The sequence below is a fragment of the Cyclopterus lumpus genome, chromosome 4 (assembly GCF_009769545.1).
Source record: "Cyclopterus lumpus isolate fCycLum1 chromosome 4, fCycLum1.pri, whole genome shotgun sequence".
Taxonomy (NCBI): domain Eukaryota; kingdom Metazoa; phylum Chordata; class Actinopteri; order Perciformes; family Cyclopteridae; genus Cyclopterus; species Cyclopterus lumpus.
In genome coordinates this window covers 21,714,556-21,738,716 of record NC_046969.1, presented here as the reverse complement: position 1 = coordinate 21,738,716, position 24,161 = coordinate 21,714,556, and the positions used below count along the sequence as shown (strand labels likewise).

The 24,161-nt window shown below is 42.8% G+C and overlaps 2 protein-coding genes across 2 annotated transcripts in view; both read right to left on the bottom strand.

Annotated features, from left to right (window-relative positions):
- Positions 1 to 7,275, bottom strand: part of notch2 (notch receptor 2) — a 38,430-nt gene extending 31,155 nt beyond the window's left edge. Inside the window, exon 1 of the mRNA XM_034530036.1 lies at positions 6,623 to 7,275. Coding sequence (XP_034385927.1) covers positions 6,623 to 6,695 — 73 coding nt within the window. The 5' untranslated portion in view covers positions 6,696 to 7,275. The remainder of the gene's footprint in view (positions 1 to 6,622) is intronic.
- Positions 7,276 to 17,287: 10,012 nt separating this feature from the next.
- Positions 17,288 to 22,340, bottom strand: sec22bb (SEC22 homolog B, vesicle trafficking protein b). Its single transcript, XM_034530273.1, has 5 exons — positions 22,123 to 22,340; positions 20,472 to 20,581; positions 20,216 to 20,376; positions 19,693 to 19,839; positions 17,288 to 19,513 (listed from the first exon to the last, which is right to left on the bottom strand). Exons 1-5 carry the CDS (start codon positions 22,195 to 22,197, stop codon positions 19,359 to 19,361), a joined length of 648 nt encoding a protein of 215 aa, XP_034386164.1. The 5' UTR covers positions 22,198 to 22,340; the 3' UTR covers positions 17,288 to 19,358.
- Between the last annotated feature and the right edge of the window lie 1,821 nt (positions 22,341 to 24,161).

The following is a 24,161-nucleotide window of genomic DNA, read 5'->3' as shown; positions in this document are numbered from 1 at the left end:
CTAAGTAAAAATGTGTGTTCTCCTGTATTTTGTCTCTGAGAATCTTTTAAAACTGAAAACGCCGAGCTGTTCGTGTGTTTGAAGTCTAAATAAAAGAAGGCAGAAATCACAGCCAAGGTAGAAAAAAAGGGGGGGGAGAGAGAGAGAGAGAGAGAGAGAGAGAGAGAGAGAGAGAGAGAGAGAGAGTCAGGTTGTTGTGTTCAGCTGACATTGTGCTGGTTCCTCGCTCAGCACTCGCCACTGCTTTGTCACCGACACCACAGCGAGCTCCCTGGAGGGTCAAGCCGTGTCATGAGAAGAAAAAAAGACTGCGGTAGATAGAGGAGGGGAGAGAGGAGAGAAATAGATGGGCTTTAGAGCTAATAGCTGAGGATTGAGATGGGGAAGTAATTACAAACCTACAGACAAAGACTACACACGAATGGGTGTTCCTGAGCCCTGGCACACATCCACGCAGCGGAGGGCAGGAAGTTGTTCGCGCCGAGTGAGGAAGTAACCCCATTTCCTGGAATTGCTATACAAGCCTCTATATCCAGAAGGCCAAGCAGTCGTCGTCGTGGCAACTCGCAATAAAATACCGAGCTCAGCGGGGAAGGAGGGAGATGATGCTCAAACTAAACACTATTACCCCGAGGGGAGCTTTACTGGCCCACACAAACAGCAGACGAACCAAACGGGGGTTTTAAGGCTTTAGTCTCTACCTGCTTCAGTTTAGAAGAAGCAGGTAGCACACTGTAAGAAACAGTTCAGTGCCAACAGGCACAGCAATGGTGTGTGATTACAAAGACTGTCTCAAGTTAATCTCCTGGATCTTGATCCGGGCAAATCAAGACATTTTTTAAATGCAATAGTATCTGGATTAAATCGGATCCATTTCCGATCCTTTGTTCAATGCAACCCACTGCAATCTGGGTAAAAGTAGGGTAATGAATGACTCGCCGCCGGGCAGAGGCATAGGATGTTTTTTTTATACTTAAAATGTCTTACAAGTAGCAAACACCCTTGAGGAATAACTCAGTGTGTAGGTTGAGTGTGTAACGTGCACATGTGAGAAAGTTGACTTCAGGGCTTCTTGCCAGAAATCTCCTGAGGTTTAGGCAACAAAACTGCTCAGTTGGGTTTATAAAAATATCACGATTTGGGTTAACCCCTTCTGGCAGAAAACCCTTGAAGGAAAACGTGTGTGCGCGTAACGTGAGCTAGTGTGCGGTCTAGAAAAAGAGAGAGAGACAAAGAAAACGCGTGTGTGACAGTGATTGTGAAGTTAGCAGTCACGTCATAGCTTTGAATGTAGAGGTGTTTGAGCAGTTTAAGCTTTTTGTCGGGGCATAAATGCAACAACTCCTCAGGACCAAAGCCAAATTCTCTTGTCTTGCTTGCCTCCTGCTGATTAAAGTGAAGCGGGTTAGCCCAGAAGTCAGCGAAAACTTTGGCCTTTAGATGGACTGACCTTTAAGTTGGACCAGCTATTCTCATTTTAGAGACATAAATTCAAAAGTGAATCACGGGCTATATAGCTTAGGAGATAATAATACAAAAAAAAGCTGCCAGTAGTCTCAGTTGATGAAAGTGAAATTAAAGTTGGAGGACAAAAATCTCCACTGGGACAGCCCCAGTAATTACCCTCCCAACCTCCCAAATGAGACGAGACGGTCGCCCTGCTGTTGTAATCACTGGGAAGAGTTGAGGATTTCATGTGAAAGTGCTGTGTGTGTGTGTTGTGTGTGTGTGTGTGTGTGTGTGTGTGTGTGTGTGTGTGTGTGTGTGTGTGTGTGTGTGTGTGTGTGTGTGTGTGTGTGTGGGTGGGGGGGTGGTGGGGGGGGGGGGGGGGGGGGGGGGGGGGGGGGGGGGGGGGGGGGGGGGGGGGGGGGGAGGGGGGGGGACTTTCCCTTGCTCAGTCCGAAAAAAATCAGGGCTAGCGTACAGACATGTTCAGTTACATCACGTTGTTGGATTCAGAAGCACATAGTACAGTGAAATTGTCTTCCTATTAAGTCAAATGTTTGTTTTACAGTGTATTTTAGATGTGACAGATTCCAGACAAATTTGTTCAATTCATCAGAATTTAACCACCAGTATCCATGACCGTATAATGTCAATGGTGGAAACACTATATCTGGATATATGAGAAATATTTTTATATAATAGCAGAGATTTAAAGAAAACATGTTTATTAGTGAGTTTCCTGAGCAGAGCCAATGTTTTTTTTCTTGACAATCTTTACTGTCAAACTCACTGCCGCCGCCCCCAAATCAACTTTACCTTAAAAATTAAAATGTACAAAACAGTCTGGATAACTCACATTAGCAACACCACTAAAATGAGACTTATTAAATGCCACCAATTACAACTGGTTCTTACGCTATAGGACTGAACTAATACTTATATCATCAGGGCCCCATCTCCCACCTGATGGGGCCCTGCTTGGTTCATTACTCCATGCGCCCTGCCTGCCAGTCTCCAGGATTACGGGGTTGTGTTGGCCAAGGAATGTGGGCCGCAGTAATTCCCTGTTAATTTGCTAACCTGTTCAACAGTGCAGACGCGACGCTCTGTAATCCCCTTCGACCATCACGGTCACAAACGCCACCTCCGATAGTAACGGCGCTGATGGTTCATGCACCGAACTCCATTCACATTTTGACTGGTATTTATTTAATGAGGGAGGATCAAAGTCACCACGAGCAAACTGGTCGAGCAGGCGCTGCCGCTGTGTTAACGCCGCAAACCCACACAGGACTGTGACTTCCACCTTGTCTTGTTGTGCATTTCAACTTCAAGCCCTTAAACACAGTAGGTCTTTAAGTTTAAGTCTATTCTACGCCACAGACGTTCCTCCACTGACTCATTCAGTTCGACTCATTATTTACTACTTACTCCCACTACGAAAACAAGTACGGGGCTGAAACACATGTGGGGACCTGGCTCATTTATTACACTAGCAATAGAGAGGGAGAACTATCGTACTGAGGCTACAGGGAGCTGATGTGCGAGAGGTGAGAGAGAGAAGCCACTGGGAGAGCTCAGAGGGCGGCACGGAGAAGACGTCTTAAAGACACATTAATAAAATGGTGGGAAGAGCTGGTGATCAGTAAATAATGCAGCAGTATGGGCGACTCAAAAAATATCTTTGTATTCGTAGCATGGGCAGAAGCATGGCGCAGATAAATCACATTTCACACCAGGCTCCAGCTCTGGACAGATGCAAGCAAACCATGGGCGGCACAATTGCGGGCCTTTGTCAGTTCATGTACCACACACACACACACGCACGTGCACTCATGTCAGCTGTCTGCACTGGGCAAATATATGCAACGATGTGCATGCCCACGCCGTAGGGGCAGCGCAATGTCGTGTGCCACAAAAGATGGCACCTACGCTTCCTCAAGATCAATATCATGTTAAAATGCAAAATGCACCCTTGGGATGCATCCCTCTGGGATGCTGCGACTGGTAGTTTAAGAATGTGTCACAAATCACCTTTTCCAGAGCTGAGTAACATTGAGCAAAAAGACACTTTCATCCGCTCCGGACAATGAGCAGCAGGAGATCATTGTTGTAGTCCGCAATATTGTGGCCCTGCTAAAGCTTAGCATATACTTGCCGTAGTGAAGCCTCCTCGGCCTTGTGGAGGTTGATTTATGTTTTTTTTGCAGATTACACCGAGAAATTAATTGTCTTTTTGATTCTTCACAGTTCATTTTGTTTGTACGCCCCCTGGCATTTTGGAGAATAAAGGCAACGAACCATCAGCGCGAGGATAAACAAAGCCTCAGGAGTGAGTTCAAACTTAAGATAATGCCAACCCGCTGCTTCACATTTAAATCTCTCAAATTGGGAAACAATTGGCCGGCTTTTATTGTGAAAAAAAACTAGAGGAAGTGCAGTTATATTTGTCACAGGGGTTAGCAACAGACTGCCAATTCTTGATAGTATTTTATAAATATTGACACAGACAGACATTTTTACATGGTTTTGTCGGCGAATCATTTTCAATATTGAAAACAAGAAATGGTGAGACAAAAAAAAAAGGTGACCGGGTAAAATAAGAAGCTACACACTGCAGGCCACGGGCACTTTTTCCAGTATCGTTAAACCTCAAACCACCCTTGTGTCATTAAGGTAAACAACACCTTATTCCATGCCATCCTGTCATAATAAACCACGTGCACCTTGCACAAACCACAAGCTGTGATCACAGTTGCGCTTAAGACGCCGTGTACCAACTATTTGGATGTTCCGCTTTAAGCTTTGTTTATAGTCGCACGGGCCTCATCAAATGCCATGCAGGCTACGAGCACGCTAAAAAGGTGCTCATGTTCATGGTCATGCGCTGTTGGTTGTAGTATACTACAAGATGCCAGAGGCTGTACAAACAAAATATACTGTGAGGAAGCAAGGAGTCAATGAATGTCACTGGCAAAATGCCATGAACTAAACAAGGAGGAATTGTAAATAACTATTAACTCATATCTCATATTCATGGACATGCTTTATCGCCTTTATATAATCCCTGTATAGAAAGAAGTCAAGAATTAAACGTATTATAATGAAACAAAAGGCTGAAAAGGTGAAATGTCCTTTGATTTGGCTGGAAAAAAAGCATTTCATCAAATGTTTCCAAAGCATTTAAAAACAAATTGGCCGACGTGTTAGCAATGCTTTTATCCGTAAACTATTTGTGACAGCCCCGTCTGAAAAGTCAAAGCGACACAGCAGCTCGGTTAGCCTTCGCGCTCAACGCGAAAGCCGCGATGACGTCGTTTTCTGGCGCGTGCACCTTGCGCCGGCAAGCACAAACCAAGTGGCACAAAGGATAAATGAAGATGGAGAGGGAAAAGAAGAGGGAAAGAAAATCATGGTGCACAAAGTGTGTGCGCGCGTGTGTGTGTGTGTGTGTGTGTGTGTGTGTGTGTGTATGTGTGTGTGAGAGAGGCTGAACAGAGAGGGGAGGAATGTCAAACACCAACAACATTCCACTGCCTCTCCTTGCACTGCCTGCAGCCCTTTCACATTGTCTTTTCTTCTTTTGTGTAACTTCTCTAGTCACCTATAGTCCATGAAAAAACGGGAGAAAGAAAAGCAAAGCTGCGTGTATCAACTCTGAGCTAAAAGGCAAAAAAAAACAAGAAAGAAACATGGAGGAGGCACCCTTACTTAAAGGCTTAAATGGCTACAGGCTAAGTCGTATTGCACATTTCTCAAAAACAGACATTCCCAAACAAAAAGCATTATTGTATATTATTAGGAATGATGAGAAACATAACGTCGTGATCAAATTAGTAAAGGCACACTCCAAATGAAGTTGTTCAATGTTGCATTGACAAAAGTACTAATCCCCAGGAATGTAAGCATATTTTATCTAATCTTAATCCAAAACATCTTTCAATGTTCATGCACCTTTGTATTAGAAGCACACCTTTACGATAATATCAGGCTTAAATGCATTATACTATGGAGTTATGGAGAAACAAAACATGCACGCTGTGAGCCACTGTGTTGCTTTGCTATACATTTTACAATTTGTTGCATAAGAAGCTTTCATTCATCAGAGTCATTCCTCATCCACAGTGAACTGAGCACTTTAGGAGCTGCTATTGGCCTCCTACCAATGGAAACTAATTAGTGCTTAATTAAAGACCCAGTAGAAAGCCAGTTAACCCTATATATGCCATGTTAAATACATATAGACATTGCTGGCGATTCTATGACAAATGAACACCTGATTTAAGTGATTAATATAGTTTCCAATTGCATCTATATATACTTTTTTTTTTTAAATCACTATTATTTTCCAATTTCCAGACACTTCCTCGCCTCGTGACTGAACCAGACTGACTCAAACGTCTTTCCAACACTGTACATTTGCCTTTGCATTTTAGCTCGTGTCCTCTCCTTCATCCCCCGGCAAGCCCTCTTAATTCAACGGGGTAGTCTAAACATGGCTTAAGTGTCCATTTTGAATCATTTCTCTCCCTGCCTCAACATCTGGTGCAGCGGTGCGACTCGGCTCAGACTGAGTAGTAGTGAGTCACAGCATCACCCAGACCGTAACCCCTTTGGAGTGTGACACGGGGCGGCGCGTGGATACGCGACATCAATTAACGTCACACCCTCGTAAACTATGTGAAAAATAATAATAATAATAATGTAATAGAATACAAACACACACACACACACACACACACACACACACACACACACACACAAAATAGAAGAAAAGTACTGGGGGACAACGTTACGGGGACACGCTCAACGTGTGTTGAGGGGCGTAACGTCATAGCGTGAGTAACGTCAAAGTAACGTCACGTTAGCCGGCGTATTTATTTCTCGGGACGTAACGTCAACGTTCCTCTCCTCGCGCAGCACGAGCGACACACACTCGCAACCAAAATACGGTTAAAAAAATACTAATATCCATAGAGATGTCTGGGAAACGGTTTTGCTTTTTCCCCCCCAAAATAAAACTTTTGTTTGCCCTTCTAACTAATCTCGTGTTTTTTCAGACATAAAGTGTGCAGAGATGCGACAAGAACGTGATCATGACAAGTTATTAATTATTAGAAACAGCGCAGCCTTTTTTTTTTCTTTTCTTTTTTGTTTAAACTAATAAACAACTTACCCAGAGAGAGGCGAATGAAGCAGAAGACGAAGACTATTGATTTTCCCGAGGAGAAACCGGGGATCTGCTCCATGTTTTCTGTAAAATCCACATAGGGTCGCCAGCCCGAAGTTGAGCCGTCTCCCCGGGACGGTTAGATCGAAGGAAGTCTCGTTGGAAAACGCTCGCGCAATTAAAAAAAAAAAAAAAAAAGAGAAGACAACCAAAAAAACTACCTGCAGCGCTAAAAAAAAATTACAACATTACAAGATTGTTGTTTGACATGTATTTTACTGCTAGCCGTTACGTAAAAAAAAAAAAACCGTTAAAAATACACTATTTAACTTGTAGTAGTCACACACAAAAAAAAAGGCAGTCTTCCACCTCTCTGCGCTCACCAGTCACTGAAGTCACTGAGAGTGAAGAACGCCAAACACATATCCTTCCGCTGAAGTCAGAAGGGGGATCTATAGACTGGGTTTTAAAAAGGTTGTGAAAACGTGCACGCTTGTATCTAAATAAGAGTGTTCTTTCACCTGCTGTAGCAAATTCGTATTTACTCGATATAATCCTTCATGTTATCACGGACACAACATTTAAAAAAACACACCAGAAGTTGAAGTATGCTTTCTCTGTGTCGCCGCGCGGCGGAGGAATTTTTTTTTTTCTTCTCATTTTTCTACTTCTCGGAGCCTGGTATGACTCAAAATTAACCCGTTCAATGTTGTTGTTTTTTACTTCTTCTTCTTCTACTTTTCTCCTCCCATGAACTGCACGTTTCCCCCTCCCTCCCGATATGTCTTTGGACACCCACTCTTCACTTAGTTGTTTTTCTCGTTATCACAACTGTTAATGCCAGTCCGTGTGGTTCATTGTCTGCATCGTTCTCACTTAAAAAACTGGTTATGAGAATCGTGACTGTGACATATACTTTTTAAAAGTTGACACAAAAATCTGGGTAAACAATGTCTTCCAGTCCTCTTCAATCCACTCCATTCGATGTGGTTGAGGATGCACCTAACGTGATGTTGTTACCGTAAATCATGACATCAGGGGAAGGATCTGTTGAGCAGGTTTGCAGGTTAGTCACCACTTCCCCAGGTTCAGATATAGGTCAAGTTCTGGAGTAGTTATGGTGAGTTAAATGTCTATTTTGGTTGGAAGGGGATGGTTTTTAATACTCGTGCTCGAATAAAACTATATATCTTAAGGAAGTGTAATGCAAGTTTCATAAGATACAAATAGGCAATGAAAGAATAATCTATAGATCTTTTTTTTTTTTCAATTACCACATTGCCATAACATAATCTTAATGCTTTTTCAATCATTTAGTTATTTGTCAATTCATTGATTATTTAATATAAGGGAAATTGCAACAATTTAAATAATGGAATGATAATTTAAATCACCCAAGAAAGACAACATTCTTCGGTTCCAGCATCTCAAATATGAAAATAAGCTGTTTAAAAATAGATTATATATATATATATATATATATATATATATATATATATATATATATATATATATATATATAGTCACTGTTAATTGATTTAATGATGTTATATTGCAAATGACAGGCATCCCTGTGGCAATTGTTATTTGTAATTCATTATTTTCTTGATTAGCAGGCAAAATAATCATTCTGATTAATCAATACAGTTGCCGCCCCAGTTGTCAATAAGGCTATGTTTTAACGCCGAGGTCGTCCGTAGCCTGCACAATGAAACATTGTCCTTGTTGCTCACCAGAAACAACGTTTTTTTTTAATCACGTCATTGTCTTATTTTCTGGAAAGCAAGGTCGACTTTCGTGCTCAAATGTAAAACACGAGCGAAAGCCAACACTGCCCTTTCAACTCCCTCCCTCGTGCACAGACATACACTCACACTGGCTTTCTAAACTGTTAGTGACCACAGTAATCCCAAACTAATCATACCTTATCAGCCTGAATGATCCAGGTGTAAATCACCGGCTCATCACAATAACAAGGCCACGTCTCATCCCAGTGATTTGTTTGTCTTTACACCCCGCTAGAGAAACATTGCAGAGCCTCCTGCTGCTGCGACCGGCCCTCTGTCCCCTATTCAACCCTGCTGAAAGGCCTGCAACCGGAGGGGAGCAAATTGATCTCCTCAGGGGTCCGGACTGACAATGCTTTTGTTGCTGAGGCCAATGTCAAGCTCTTGCTCTCCATGCGTGGTTGGGTGTCATGTGCTGGCGCCACAACAAACGTTGTTCGGGCATTTGGTCAGATGCTGTTTATTGCTTATTGTTATCTTTCGCTAAAACGTTTAAATCTGCCACAAAAAGCCCGTCGACCTTTGATTTGATTTGTGTCGTGTTTTTTTTCTTCTTCCTAAATGAAATTCGGACTCATACACTTGGATACTTCTCCTATTTCACGGTCATGTGAGCCCTCTGATGATGTGGTATAAATCACATCAGAGGATGACTTTTCTTTGTCTCCGGCACTGTTTTCCTGATGATGTCACTCCAGATGTGGGCCTCTCGGGGGAAGGTGGGGTGAGGAAGGGTGTGGATGAGCCTGGTGAGCAGAAAAAACGCTGATTAGTTCCTTCTTGCCATTGCGCTGATGAAAGGCGTCGACACAGTTTCAAAGAGGAGAAATAAAGGCTCAGTCTCACTGATGCTCTAAATCCCTTTGAACCACCTTGGTAATAAATACATGAACAACTTCAATCTCTTGTTTGAGATTTATCAGGTAATAAAAGCAGATAACATAATTACAAGTTTGTTTGTACTAAAAACATTTAGAAAAAAAGAAAAATAAGTGTTTGCAGTAACCACTGTCAGGAATCAAAGGGAATCAATAAGTGTGTCATCATAACTTCAGCTTTAATACAGCACATTTTGAAAACGCGTGGCCGTGGATCTGAGCCGTCGGCTTCTGCCCCGCCGGTTCGAGAGCTGCTTTCATCAACGTTGGAGCCCCCTCACACTGATTCTGAGCTCATCAGTCAGTCCAGCTGTCAGCCTGTAGATTTATAGTGCAGAACATAGTGTTCACGGCGTGGATGTAAAGGGCAGATAGTAATGACTGATTACACTAGGGAGTGTGTGTGTGCTTGTGCACTCTCCTTAACCGTAAACACGCCATCTTCCCCCAACTTGATAGCCATGGGAAACCAAATCAGGGCCTGTAATTCAAGGAGAAGTGACCCGGCCTTTACGTTCTGAGCTGGCAGGCAGGAGAGGCAGTACCAAGTGTATATATGATGCCTTTCTATAATTAGTATAGTGGCAGGGACCGATTCACTTTTCCCAGCTGTGACAACTAATTTGCTTCTATGCGCTTCACAGACACTTAATACTTAATATCAAGCTTTCCGCACCATAGCATTTTTGCGAACCTTTAAGGCAGCTATGTATGCGACACTGAGATCAGGTTTACGAGGTGGCCCCAAGAGTTGACCAGCATGCATTTCTGCGCCGGCTTTGCTGATATGAGCATTCATGAACGTCGAGCATTGGGTGTGAAGTTTTTATTTCCCCTTGTGCTCCTTTCAGACGGAAGCATCGGCTGTCTAATATCGTCTTTACTGGGTAAGCAGATCTGGGGGGGGGGCACAGGAAGCTAAAGGGGGTATATTTAGCGTTGATTATCACGTCTTTTCTCACCGACGTGCTGTCAAAAATAAACCATAGACTGCTTTTGCATTTGTGTCACATGTGCAATGTGCTAAAGGATTTTAAACTAAATCAGCTGGGGGCAAAAGGGGGCGTTCTGCTCGGCGGCCGCGATAACAAATAGTACTTGGAGAGCGTATCGTTTCAGATCTCCTCGACACGAGCATCAACGGGGAAGGGTTCGGCCACAGGAGCCGCATAATCAAGATGAAAAGCCACATGGTGTGTGATTTACAGAGAGACGCAGAGCGGATTTAAGGGTTGCCAAATATGTAATCGCAGCAAACCATTTTTCTTGTGTGAACTCGAGGTTATATGAGTCAAATGTCAACATCGGGGTCGATAATGTGCACACTTTATAAAAGCACACAGATCGGCTGTAAATCAGTGTAATCATTTACTTGGTGGGAAGTAAACATATCTGTGCAAGGCTTCTTTTTTTTTACACTGGCCTGAGTTTTCATCATTTGCTGCAGAATAGCGTAAAACATTTCATACTGTAATTCCTGTGTGTAATACAGCACGTTAGCATTCGGCGGAGGCCGTGTAATCGTTTGATTTATTGTCACTTTGTACGCCCCCCTTGGCTTAGCCAACAGCAGCGCGTTGCAGACAATATCGTTAGTTGTTGACGTGCTGTAGCTTTTGGGCATTTCGTGTATGTCACACTATGAAGTAGCGTTTTGCAGACGGAAAGGAGGGGATGTTCGTGTGAGAAATCAAGATGGTGTGTGTGTGTGTGTGTGTTTCATGGCGTTCTATCGCGGTCAAAGGTGGAGAGTCAGCAAGCGGGAGGGCCCGATGTCACCATGCGCGATGCAGGCAGAGACCTACACCAAGGGGTGCCCCATGAGGAGAAAAGGGGGAGTTGGCAGAGAGATGAGGAAACAGGTCATAGAGGAAAGGTCTGAGGCGGAGGAGGAGGAGGGTGTGTGTGTGTGTGTGTGTGTGTGTGTGTGTGTGTCTGTCTGTCTGTGTGTATCCTGTAAGTGACCTATAGGGCCAGGTGGAACGGGAATGTGTGGTTGTGTGTGGATGGGATCCTCCCTCGAGCGCCCCTGCCTGCCCGCCGTCACCCCACACTAGCAGGCTATTTATATTGCACTGTGGGAAAATAAGGGCAACCGGCAGTGTCATCTGGATTCTGCGAGGTTTATACTGTACGCCCACATACACACATACACCGCCGCGCTTCCCAACTCCCTCAGTCACAAACAACCCCGGGATAAACTAGAGCAAGTCGCCGAGCTAGAATCTCAAGGCAATGTGATGGTTTTTAATGCCATTTGGGAACACTGATTAGAAAACTGATTTTGAATACACAAAAACACACATGCGCACACACACACACACACAATGCACTCATGCATGCAAGACTCTCATTTGAGGAGAGCAAACATTGCTCAGTGATCTAGAACTGTGCTTCAGGAAGGAACTGTCTGCCTCAGGGAGCCAATCTGAAGCTAAAAGTAAGACAACGGTGTAAATATTGTGAATAATCTAAGCATGCAAACAAGCAGCAACTGAAAGGATCGATAACACTTCTCTTGACTCACAAAAAGGTTTCCACAAAAAGGCCGATAGGAACCACATGTTGAGTTATCTCATCACTGCGGTGCCTCCTGGAGCCCAATTCAGTGAGGAAGTAACTCATGATGAATTATTTTCTATTTTTTATTTTTTTAATGACCTTATGAGAAAAATAACCACAACGTATGGGAGAATAACAACAATCTTAGTGAAGGTTGTTCTAGTGGAGGACCTGACCTCCACTGCTGGTGATATTGGTTTTGAGAAAGGTCACAGTGGGGGCCAAATCAGTCCTGCCAACCCCCACCCATGGTCGTCTCAACATAAATACATTAGGAGACACACATTTAAGCACAGATGCATGCACACTTGTGCATGTGTCGAAAACATAAACACACAAAAATACTGACACGCACATTTGAACCCGTGCCCCCCCCCCCCCTGCTCCCCGAGGCCCAGGGGGTGCAGGAGGTCAAACTAATCTGCCACAGCCCATGATGCTCACCGCACTGATGGGACGGGAACAGCCGGGACGGGGTCGAGAGGAGGAGCCCCGCTGAAAGATAACCCGGATTAAAACACAGTGTGTGGGTTGAAGTGATCAAGTGCACAAATGATTATATATATATTTCTTTTTAAAACAAGAGGACCTGGCAAAAAAAAAAAAAAAAAAAATTAAAATCATATGAAACGTAGACAATCGGAAGCGTGAGACGTCTTTTACATGGTTGAGCCTTTTCCAGCACATGTCCACGCTCAATTCATCACATCTCTCCACGTTTTGTGTGTTTAACTCGCACGCCGAAAGTTATAGAGAGTGTAAAGTGAGTGTGCTCGGCATATCTTCCAGGGTTAATTGCATCATAAATTCACAAGCTGCTAAAAGACAGGCATGGCTGGAATTCACACTCGAGCCCTCACTTTCTCACAGGCGCAGCTCCGCATTGTGTGTGTGTGTGTGTGTGTCAGACATGACACTATTAATAAACCAACGTTGTTATTTGGAGAACTTTGGGAGATAAATGGGAAACGCTGGGAAATGAGAGAAAGTTTGTAAAGAACGTTAATCGGGGACCTTTACAGAACAATTCAACATTGCAGAGGTGTGTTTTCGACCAGGTGACAAGTCTGCCCCAGTGTTACATACATTTATGTATGTGAATGTCTTTTGTTCCTCCTCTTTCTCACTTTCACTCACATTTCTTTCTTCCCACTCTTTATCCTGTTTTTGTTTGAGGCATATTCATATACACCTAAAGGGCAATCACTCAATATGAGGTGCGGGTATCTATGTAGTGGTGGGAAAAAAGGGTCGTTTATTACATCCTTTTTATTACAGAGTTAAATGTCTGTTCTTTTTTAGATAGACTCTCATGCAGTATTATGACGGTAATGTGTGTGTGTGTGTGTGGAGGGGGTGTGGGGGGGGGGGGGGTCATCACTGGTCTGTGATGAGGTGATAAAGGACAAATGGAGTACAGAGCCGGTCCAGGCCGGTGGAAGACACTCCACACTGACCCCCCCTGTGAGAAGTTCCCGGTTCCCAGGACCCAGTGTGTGCGTTTGGGGGGCAATAACTCACCAGGTACCTCAACTTCCTCTTTCAGCCTTCTGCGTTTTATGACCCTCTCCTCTGCCATACAGCTGCTGTCACCGCAGCTTCCCTGTGCTCTGATTGGACCAGACGGGAGTTTGAGGGAAGAGGATGAAAGGGAAGTGATCTGGAATGAGGTGGGAAGCAGGTTTGATATGGGATGGAACATGTTTTTTTAAATTTTGTATTATTGCCATTACAGATAGATGGCACAACTTCCTTGTTGTGGTCCACATGTACCTATCTACCACACTACATATGTACCGAGGGAAACTTCCCTTTTATACATCATTTCTATTTGAATGACTGAACAAAAATGTGATGTGAAATTAAGACAGTTCAAGGAAAACAGTATTTTCTTATCAAGTCCTGCAAATATGCAGCAAGAGAAAGAGTTTAGATTGTGTTTCGTTTGAACTGTGAATTTACAGGAAATGATCATCAAAACCACATATTTAATTATGTCATTATGTATTGCTGTGAACGTTTGTAATGACATTCATGGTGCCCAGAGGTTTCTTCATAGTGACCCTGGTGATCCTCTGACTTGTTTCTATGAGGGTGACGAGGTTATCTCAACGACTATTGGATTGCCATGAAATTCACCCCAGATATTAAAGGTCCTGAGGATGAATTCTAATGACCTTGAAGACATCTACTCGATTGATTATACCACATGTTGCACATATGTTTATGGTTTATAGATCAAGTATCTCGGTAAAACCCTGACTTTTCTTAAACAATTAGTTTTTTTCCCACTCTCCCACTCCCCTTTTAGACACATACGTCTAAATTATGCTGCTAAAACTCCATGTCCGATTGCTGCTAAAATACACATGTAAAGTCTCATAGTTTTTATAGTATCTTAACTTATATGCTGTCTACATGTTCTTTGTTGTTATCTGTTTTGCACTTTATTATCATTATTATTATTATTATTATCACTTTTATCACGTTATGTTGGACAAGGGGAGAAACATAATTTCAGATCTTTGTATGTTTGCACATCGAAGAAATGACAAATAAAGCTGACTTTGGCTTTGACTTTGATTTAAAATCGCTAGACAACTTCTGAATGCATTCCTGTGACATGTAGCATCCATGGTCCTCTGAGGTTGAATTGTGAAAACTCTGATCCCCTTACCCTTTCACCTGGGGTCATTATCAGGTCAATAATTCTGTTGGCCCGATACTTAAGTTTATGACCAAAACCCCGTAAAACTAAGGACATTCCCATCTGCCTGAGCTTGGTGTTTGGAGCTTATTAGCAAATGTTAGCATGCTAACACGCTAAACGAAGATAGCAACCATGGTAAACATTGTGACCCTGTTACTATGCTAATATTGCCATTTAGCTAAAAGCACCGCTGCGCCTACACACTGTAGAGCGTAGACTCTTAGTTTATTCAACTAAAATAAGGTTGTGAAGCTTTAGAATCTACTGCCGCTCTTTGTAGACTTATATAGGTCCCTTTGTGTTGCTGAGTGTTAATAATATGTGTATTATTTGCAGTTTTGTGCTGACGATTCATTTGTCACAGTTTTAAGGTAAAACGTGTGCTTGTTGTATGTAGAATCTGTTTATAGATTTAAAACTGGGTCAAACTAACCCAGTATTGTGTAAGTGCTTCACTGATCCAAATAAGGTCTCTTTTTAACCCAGTGATTTAGCATGCTAATTAAACTGTGTGAGGGTCTTTTTTCTTCTTCTTTTGTGTCACATCCTGTCAGAGATCAAGTTCTTGTCAGTCTCAGGGCAGTAGATGAATTTGTCAGAGTGGGACAGACCCTTTACAAATAGGTCTCTGGTGTGGCCTCCTCATAAGGAAGACGTTGGGTGGATATGGGCAACCCCTCGGGATCGATCAGTGCATTCGCAACTCAACACGCCGCGCTGCCGTGTTGCAGAACAAGTTGAAAGCTCGCGTGAAGTGACGGGAAACACGACTGAAACCGTCTGAATTTGCATGCTTGACTTTTCCAGTGAAGCGGAGGCGATGTTAGCTGAAGGTCACGGCCAAGGTCACGTTGCTCTTAGGTGCCGTTTTCACTAAGGTTGCACGAGACTCCGGAGAAGACGAATGTGGGTGAATGAACGGTCTTGTGGTTGCGTCTGCGCCTTTGACAGGAAATCTAATCACGACGGGGTAATGAGAGTTTGCGTGTGTGTGTGAACGCCACATGTTAAGGCAGATAAATGTGAGGAGGGCACTGCAACCTTTCTACCTGTCTTGGTTTGTGACTTAGTGTGTGTGTGTGTGTGCGTGTGTTTAAATCAGGCCATGTGTGTTTAGTACATGCAACGTATTCCTGACCCTTGATCACACAAAGTATTTTAATCCAATCAACTTCGTTTTCACATGACTGTCACACACTCGCTGCTGCTATGGTAACCTGCAGAGGAAGGGGAGAAAGTGCCGGAGGGAGAGAAAGGTATGTTGTCCTCTCTTTAATCACTGTGACATTTACACACACACACACACACACACACACACACACACATAGATTGTACTCTATTACTCAAGTTTATTTTTACTTCCTGGTTTCTGCCGTGACAAAAATTAAAATGTGGCTATTTGGAGAAACTTTAATGCCCTGAACAACTAGAAACTTAGTGGCAGAGGAAGAAACAACAGTATTATCAAGTCACATTGCTGATAGCAAGAAACCTATCTTTTTAAAACTTTTTGTTATGACTTGTTGATTTCTAATAATGCGTATCTTGAAAATCAATTAAAGAAATTGTCTTAAAAAAAAGAAAAATACTGATATTCTTCAACAGATGTAATAATGAATGGAACAGAAGGCCGACAGGTTTAAAGGTGGAGAGAATGGCTGGGAAAGTGGTGGCACACACAGGGTATACGACTGAATCTGACAGGAGAGAGACGGCTGAACATGTGACCACGGTGTGGTATTCAGAGATACAATCACAAATAGGTAGTCATCTCCAACAGAGGCAGTCAATCAAAAGTAAGGTTTGCAAAAAGATCTTTTCCTGGAACAAGATTACAAAGAAAGAGGCCAAACTCACAAATACTTACTTCCCTTGAGAGGTGAAAAGGTCAGCCTGTGCCCTGTGGTTAGTTTTTTGGCACGCTACCCGCTGCTGCTTCTCATTTCTCCCCTGACATTTCCTGTTCTACCTCAGGTTGAAGAGTCAGCTTCTTACAATCCTCGTATTTGTTTCTTTTAACTGTTATGCGGTACAAAACCCTGCATCTGCAACAGTCTGCTTTTCCTTTTTTTTTTTCCTTTCTCTTCCATCCCAGAAGCTGAAGCCTATATTTTTTCCGTCCTTTTCAAAACCCTATGATTTGGAGCTCAGCTAGCAGAAGGCCACTGTCAGCAGCAGAAGTTGCAAGTCAGGGAGATTTGGAGCTTTTTTTTCTTTCTTTCTTTCTTCATCAGTGCAACAGTGAGGAAAGGACTCCCCCTGCTGGTCAAGAGCGGTATCACCAGAGCGTGTTTCTGGTGGCAAACAGCATGAGGGTGAAGTGAAAGTGTTTCTGGGAAATACGTGGAGGGGCCCTCTGAGTCACTGAGAATCCTTCACAGAAGACGTGGGTTTTTTTAATTGATGTTTTCCCCCATTTTTTATAAAAGAGAGTTGTTTCCCTGGAAGTTTTCTTTTACACACTGTATATTATTCAGACGGTCATTTAAGACTATTTAAATGACAACGCATGTCCAATTTTAACTGCTGTGACCTGTTCCTGTCTTAGAAAACCCCACGTTTTGCATTTCAATAGCCTAGGATCCAGATAATAATTTAAACCGGTGGCAATATGCAGTCTTGTGTGTGTATTCTGCATAGATGGCTTCTCCAACAGTGAGCATCTCCTATAACTTCATAATGCAAACACCTCTATTTACATTCCCAGATGAAGAACATCTGACCAGACAGGAAGTGCGTTTTGTGCAAATGATTTTTATTCATATATAGCAGACGGAACAGAAAAAGGAGAAGGCGTCCCCTTCCAGCCGAGAGCACCTGTGTCTCTCGGCCTGAATTCACTTTTAAATCGAGTCTACACGTTGACACTTTGTACAAAATGAAAAAGAAAGGACCCCACACCAGACATCTTATATGTGTGTATGCCTGGTTACAGAAAGGTGCTGGTCCACACAGTCACGGTGCAAGAGAGGCTAAAAGGAGTATGGATACACTCTGCTGAGGTCAGGTTAGGGACTGTACCACAGTTATTTAAAAAAGGGTAGGGAGGGGGGGTTGAAGAAACAGGGCTTCCTCCAGCATCATTCATATTTCCTCTGGACCCTCCCCTATGAATATTCCAGCCACCCTCTATTTTAGAATAAAGACATACTAATTAGTAGGCTTAACTTATATAATAATAATATTGGCCAACTTGATATGGCACATTATATTTTGTTGTGATGAAGGCGAAAGTGAAGGAGGTAACAAGATCATTTAATCAGTATTAATTGTACACACATACATTTCCATATTCTGATTCTCATAATTTATCCTATTAGCTAGTTGAGTGTGATGGGGAAAAAATATAAAATAAAAGTTGACAGGACATTTATCACAGCAGCCATGTCATACATAGCAGGGTAAACACAAGGGTAATTAATAAAATTAATTATGGCCCTGTTATTGATTAATTCAGTCAAGTATTTTCATGTCAAAACGGCTGTTGTGAAAAGGGACGATTGCTGCTCTCTGCGTATGAGAAAAGGGCACCTTCATAACCCGCTGTGAACACGACAACCATGTGTGTTACTATATGATTTGAGGGCTGGAATCAAACATAAAAAATAAAAAAAAGGTGCTCAATTAAAAATTCAGAGCCCATCTGTGATTGAGGAATTGGCAACATGGCGACGGCAACTGTGCCGATAGAGCCGACAGCGTTTACCTGAGGGGGGAACCAGAGGGTGGCATTGTTAACTGCAGCGGCTACTAGCTAGCCAGTGGGGCGCGCACACGCACGTGCACACGCACACGCGGGGCCAGACTGGATATGTAAACAAAGCACAGAGAAGCTCGGATTACGACACACAAAAAGAGGGGAGTCATTCTCTGCTCTGGGCGCCATTACGTTATTCTTTGCTGCATTATTAATGCTCTGAATTTCAAATTCAGCACCTTCAAAAAGAAAGTCGGACACGCCTCCTTTCGGCAATAAGAAGAAGAAAAATATATACATCCTCCTCCCCCATTTTCTGACTCCCTAATAGTTTCTGTACAGTCCCTTATGAATTCCCATAAAGGGTGAACAATATTGGCTATATTTGACAGGGGTGAATTTGCATTTTGCAAGACTAACACATTTATTTATTTTTTTAAGTACTCAGTATACCTAAATGACTTTTCCTATTTTGTTGTCGAGCCGATTCAACTAAAAGAACAAATGTCGTGTTTTCCCCAAAAATCGGTGTATCTGTGGTCCGTACTGGATGTTGTCCAGGCCCGTCAAGCCATCACCACTGTGATTATAATATTAATGAATGCGGATACCCATGTGATAGGATAGTTATTGTTTTCTGTATTATTAGACCGGATGCCAGATGAAATCGGTCCCGTGACAGCACAGTAGAGCTTTGGAAACGCGCAAAGACAGGAAACTTGTGTTTCTCTTCATTTTCTTTCCACACTTTGAAACCAATCACCTACAAAAGCAGAGCAATCAACCCACACGGACACATTCACTCATTTCCACTGAGGTCTACTAGTGCACTGCGGAATAATTGTTAATAATATTATGTAATCATATATATATATATATATATATATATATATATATATATATATATATATATATATATATATATATATATATATATATATATATTCGGATCACACATCCATGGGGACAGGTGAGAACGAAATGGGCGGTGGTATGTCTGCAAAGTCTTAAGAGCAGGCATCCTGTTATTTTGTTGCGTGTCTGCAGACTCTCTGTACAGCTCATCTTTCATTTCAATACCTCTTTTCTCCCTCTCTCTCTCTCTCTCTCAGAGCCACCAGAAGCGTACATAGACAATGAGCATGATGAAAAACACACCACCGGCCGCCAGCTTGGCATAGGTGGAGCGGGTGTTCAGGTACTTGGCGTCGCTCCGGTACTTCTTCGACAGGCTGGACAAGTTGCTGGCCTTGGAGTCCAGCGCTGCAGAGAAAGGAGAGGAGGGAAGGGGGATGGGGAGGGGAGATCCAAACACACGAGGAGAGTGGATAAAAGGAGGCGAGGGAGAGACACACATTGATGAGGATCACAGCGTGAATATGAGGAGGGCCACTCCTCGCGTTTATCGGGAGGAGGACACACTGCATCGATGTGGCTCTTACCAGAGAGAGCCTCTCCTCTCTGCAGCACCTCCTCTATGTTCGCCACCATGATCCTCTGGACGTCCTGCAGCTCCGTGTTGATGCTGCCCAGATTCCTCCTCGCTCGGCTGTCAATGTACGACTTCTTGGTTTTTTGGATGTAGGTGTCTGAGGAGGGACACAATAATTAAAAAGATGTTAATGGGAGACTATCTTTGTGTTCGACAAATCCCCCTCTCTGATAAATTTAAATCAGTGCCATAATAAACTAGAGGAGCGGCATACGAGTTGGCTCCTATTGATTGTTTTTCAAAGCAGGAGTCAGAAAAGTCTGTAAAAAGTTATAAAATGCTAAATGTATGCAATCGGGAGCACTGAAGTGAAGAGAGATGGGTATCTGGAGAGGAAAAAGGCAGATTTGTGTCTCCCCCCCCCCCCCCATGTGTCATCACAACTGCACATACAATGCAACATATTAACGCCCGGCAATGCATTTTAACTTTTCGGGCCCAGAGAAGCAGAAGCTCCTGGCTCCCTCTCTTACCAAACTCGATGAAGGAGTAGGGCCGGGAAACAGTGGGCACCCTCTTTCCGTGCTGCTCATGAAACTCTGCCTGCAGGTCTTCGAGGTAAGCGAAGGCCAGCTTCTTGGCAAAGCTGGCTTCACACAGCACCAGGTAGCACACGCCCTTCTCTATGAAATAGCTGCAAGGAGAACATTAATTATTAACATGTATTTGTGTTCTATGCCACTGTGTTATACTGTTTTCCGCTGTATTCATGTTCTTCTTCATACTCACTGAAATGCCATGGAGCCAGCCTCTAAAGTGCAGCGTGTGGGACTCTGATCATTAAGTTTCCTGAAGAGCTGCTTCGCTTGACTCTGATACTGCTGGAGGTCCCGACCCAACTGAACAGATGGGGGGGAGGGGAACAAAAATCTGGTCAGTAACAAATCGACTCACTCACAACTCACACAAGAAATATGGTGTTTACTCGAGTCAAGAAATATACTTTAGTATGCTACGTTTGCAGGTGGTGCTCACAAGCAAATGTCACTATTGTAGCACTAGAAAAGACATACATAAGAATGTGATTTTTACTGTAGTGCTTATCAAGACAGACAAAAATAGCAACCGCCTGTAAAGTGTGCTTGAAATAAACACTACAGTCAGACTCAGCAGAGTGATGCTTCGCCTGAGACTGAAGAGGCAATGTTTGCTGTGTTTTTTTGTTTTTTTTTAAAAGAACGAAAAGCCACCCCAGCTGTTTGAGGTAATGTATAGCCAGCATTTGGATGGTGGATGGTATTGATTTCCTGGGTGTGGTTGACTCTAGCAAATGACAGATTATTTACAGCAACACTGTAGCATCACAGATACACACGTATGATGTTGAAGCACAGAGCAGAGACACAACAAACCTTTTCACTTCCCTTTATGAGAGCAAATAAGAGAGTGGAAGGGAAATATGTTAGACTCCTGGTAGGTCATGCGCAAACATAATGCAACAACTTAACATGTCACAATGCCGACCATTTTTAACATTTCTCATATGTTAAGTGTTAAATGTTTGTGTCCATTTGGAGTTTGGAGGCGAAATGTTTTTTTTTTTTTTGGTGGTTCATGACATGATGCAATCGAACAAGGGAGGTTGCATCTGAACCACTCGGTCATTAAGACATTCTAACATTTAACATTATTTCAGCCAGTATTCTTAAAAAAAAAAAAAAAAGAAAGAACAAAAATGGTTACATTTGGTGTTAAATGGCAAGCATCTACTGAGCAGATCCTTTTACCGTTTAAAAAAACATGCCAGCGCCATCTGGTGGACACAGCCTGTAAAAGCAACACTGTTTTTGCTGTATTTCAAACATAGAATTTGAGCTGTTTCTGGTTTCTTATCGGTCCAACATACATACATACATACATACATACGTGCAGAAATGTATATATATTCAGCTAAAATCTGAAATATGTACCCATTGACCTGCATTCTGAAACGTTCTACTGGAAAAGATGCTCACCTGTGCCTTTAAATCAGGTGTTACAACTTTATTATTCAATCAAAAACTGATAAAAAAGAATGTTTTGGCAAACCCTCTTTGCTTTTGGTACAACACATAGATGTGCATGACTGTGGAAAGCAGACTTTAAATACCTGAACTGGGCTTTTTTTTTGTAAGCCTCACAGACCTTACAGCTGAAGTTATACAACCTTCAAATGGACCAGAAGCTGCATCTGTATAAAAAGGTCAGAGTTCAAACCTTGACCTGCTCCGAGTCAGCTGCTCTACGTAAATTTTAAAAAAAAGGCTGTGTACGTACATCCGGGGCCTTCCAAGCAGCTACGTTAGCTAACGTGTCAACCTAGAGGCGTTCAAAGCCTGCACCGACAACAGCGAACAGACTGCTAGCAACAACAACAACAACAAATATATGATATTTTAACCTGCTCGTCCTCCTGCATTGAGGCGGCTAACGGCAGGCCGTCCGCCAGCCGCGCGATCATCGTCAGCAGCACCATCTCCGCGCGTGTGTGTGTGCGTGTGTGTGTGTTTCTCCGCGGCCCAGCGAGCGTTACAGGTAACTGGTACCAGCGTCTGACGGGCTGTAAACTGACAACACCGCAAAGGGCTGACGCGCTGAGCTGGCCGGAAACGCAAGAGCTTTGTGTGTCACTGCTAAATATGTCCGTGGCCTTGCGGAGACAAGTGTGCCGTAAAAAAATATACGGTTCCGACTCACGTTTACTTGTGCGGTTCTCTTCAGATAGTGGCCATTCGTACTTTATTTATTTAATGTCATACCCTATTGATATGTTGGTCTTATTGTGTAACATTTACACATCTGTCGTCATTAAATAAATAAATGCATAGAAGGGTCCGTTGTAGGTACGGAGCCACGTCCTCATATGTCCATCCACTGAGGAAGACCACGAGGTGCGACTGAAAGCATATATTAATGGACTCAGATTATGTTTTGACTGACTGTTTTCAAGGTCGAGAATACATGTTCACGGTTAAATCAGCATAATTATAACAGTTAAATCAGCATAATTATAATAATTAATAATAACTCGTCTTTTATGAGTTTTAGAAATACAAATGTTCTATGTGTCTCATGTTAAGATTTCAAACATTTGTTTTCATCCTAAAATTATTGACATTTATTATTTTAAGCAAAAAAATATGTTGACCAATGTGTTCATCTGTTAATGAATTGTTTTTTAAATGCAGTGCTGTATGCAGATTATTAGTGGGTTCATTGTCTGCCGATATGTAAATATTTGTATGTGGATATTTTACAGAAACTGTGCCCTGTCACTTCGAGAAAGTATGAAAATGACAAATTGGATTAAAACCAATTATTTCTCCCTTTTTTTAAAAAATTTCTTTCAACAAGGCCGCAAATAAGGCTCAGATAATGACGTAATCAGCTCTTGCATGCAGTCTGTCTAGTAAATGATGCCAACTCCACAAAACAGGACACACTGCTTGACTTTAATCATTACATGAGTCACCTTTCCATTTCCCTGCTGCTTATTGCACAGAATGATATCACTCTTATTTATCGAATCCTTTATGTGTCCTTTACGTAATGGAGCAGCCAACGCTCAGAATTAGTTGTAATTGTAAAGAATATACATCTGAGAGCAGCATTGGTCACTTTTAGGGAAAGCCTCAGTGAGACGAGCCTTCTCTAAAACACAAAGAAAGTGACTTTTTTTTATCTAAACCTTTTATGGTATTCAACCTATTTCCTTCAAATGGCTGCATTATGTCGTCTCTTAAGCACTCACAATCAAGCTGTGAGACACTTTGTAATGGTAGGGAGAGTCTCCTCCTCCAAGCTATGGACAGACTGGGGTGAGACGACGAGAGAAAGAAAGACTTCGCCAGACCTTCCACGACCTCTCGGTCTTTTCAATTGCGAGTGAGTCAGGTGGCAGGTCCACAGGGAGCCGATGTGACAGACTGTAGCTCTGACACGGCCGCCCACAACCAAATGTCCACCGGCATCTGCCACACAGCATCTCTGCTGCCTGTCTGACAGTCCACGCAGGCGAGACACGGCATGAGCTGAGAGGGACAAGTGTGGATCCCGTGTGGATATATTTAATAGAAATCCCCAGCCTTTTTTTGTGTTTGTAAATCTTTAAAAATAATACTTCCTGCTTCTACAGGACTTGCAGGATAGGAGACGTGTAGGAAGTGTGTCTAAAGGGAGCTGAGGAGGGGAGCAGAGTATTCAAGGTCAACAGAAAAACATGAAACCGAGGCATCGAGTGGAACAAGAAGGCTCCATCGCTAATAAGTATATATTGAAAAGGCTTTATGACAAGTTTGGCGGGGGAAGCCCCATCTCACTACTTCACCCTCTGCTGTTGTGGTGGATATGGCTAACTAGGAGTGAATTGGTCTGGTTCAACAACACACAGTTCTTTGTTGGGCACCTTACAGAAACGCACTCAATGGCGGGATGATGCTT